We start from the raw sequence: 1,263 nt of genomic DNA, 5'->3' as shown, positions 1-1,263 counted from the left end.
ATGGGTGTACAAAATCAAGTATAAAGCCAATGGTGAGGTTGAAAGGTTTAAAGCTCGATTGGTAGCCAAAGGCTACACACAACAGGAAGGCTTAGATTATCATGAAACTTTTTCTCCTGTTGCTAAGATGGTGACTGTCAGAACTGTCATTGCTGTTGCAGCATGTAAAGGCTGGAACCTTTTTCAAATGGATGTCAAAAATGCATTCCTACAAGGGGACTTATGTGAGGAAGTCTACATGCAGCTACCTCAAGGATTTCACAGTCAGGGGGAGTCTAAAGTATGTCGATTGCTTAAATCCCTATATGGCCTAAAGCAAGCATCGAGGCAGTGGAACATCAAGTTAACACATGAACTATTACAAGCTGGTTTCACTCAAAACTCTTATGATCATTCATTATTCACCAAAAGGGATAAGGCAGATATTGTCATTGTATTGGTATATGTGGATGATCTTCTAATATCAGGAAGTAATAGTAGTTTGATTCAGAAGGCAAATGAGACTCTACACAGCAACTTTAAGATGGAAGACCTAGGGGAACTTAGATATTTTCTGGGAATTGAAGTGATAAGATCCAACAAAGGCATTTTACTCAATCAGAGAAAATATGCCTTGCAACTGATCTCATAAGTTGGACTAAGTGCTTGCAAGCCAGTATCCACACCAATGGAACAAAACCACAAGCTTACCACAGTTGAGTATGACAAGCATACTGGCAATGTCAATGATGCAGAGTTGCAGGAAGCATGCAGCTATCAAAAGTTAATTGGCAAGCTATTGTACTTAACAATCACAAGGCCAGACATATCCTTTGCAGTCCAAGTGTTGAGCCAGTTCATGCAACATCCTAAAGAGTCACATATGGAAGCAGCTCTAAGGGTTGTCAAATATGTTAAAGGGAATCCAGGTCTGGAAATTCTACTAAAGGGTGGAGCCACTGATAAGCTCACAGCATACTGTGACTCAGATTGGGCAGCTTGCCCAAACAATAGGAGGTCAGTGACAGGCTATGTGGTGAAACTGGGTGATTCTCTACTGTCCTGAAAATCCAAGAAGCAGCAAACTATTAGTAGAAGCTCTGCAGAAACGGAGTACAGAAGCATGGCAGCAGCTGTAGTTGAGCTCAGTGGATGAAGGGTCTGTTGGAAGAATTGGGAAACAAAGTGAAGGAACCTATACATCTACATTGTGACAGTAAGGCAGCATTACAAATTACAGCAAACCTAATTTTTCACGAAAGAACAAAACACATAGAAATCGAC

General features: G+C 40.9%; 1 protein-coding gene across 1 annotated transcript; it reads left to right on the top strand.

The window, feature by feature from the left end:
• The first annotated feature begins 667 nt into the window (after positions 1-667).
• On the top strand, positions 668-1,045 carry LOC109207715 (uncharacterized mitochondrial protein AtMg00240-like). Its single transcript, XM_019370689.1, has one exon. The coding sequence runs from the start codon at positions 668-670 to the stop codon at positions 1,043-1,045; it is 378 nt and encodes a 125-aa protein (XP_019226234.1).
• Positions 1,046-1,263: the final 218 nt, after the last annotated feature.

This window comes from Nicotiana attenuata, unplaced genomic scaffold (genome assembly GCF_001879085.1).
Source record: "Nicotiana attenuata strain UT unplaced genomic scaffold, NIATTr2, whole genome shotgun sequence".
Classification (NCBI taxonomy): domain Eukaryota; kingdom Viridiplantae; phylum Streptophyta; class Magnoliopsida; order Solanales; family Solanaceae; genus Nicotiana; species Nicotiana attenuata.
This window is presented reverse-complemented; position numbering and strand designations above follow the sequence as displayed.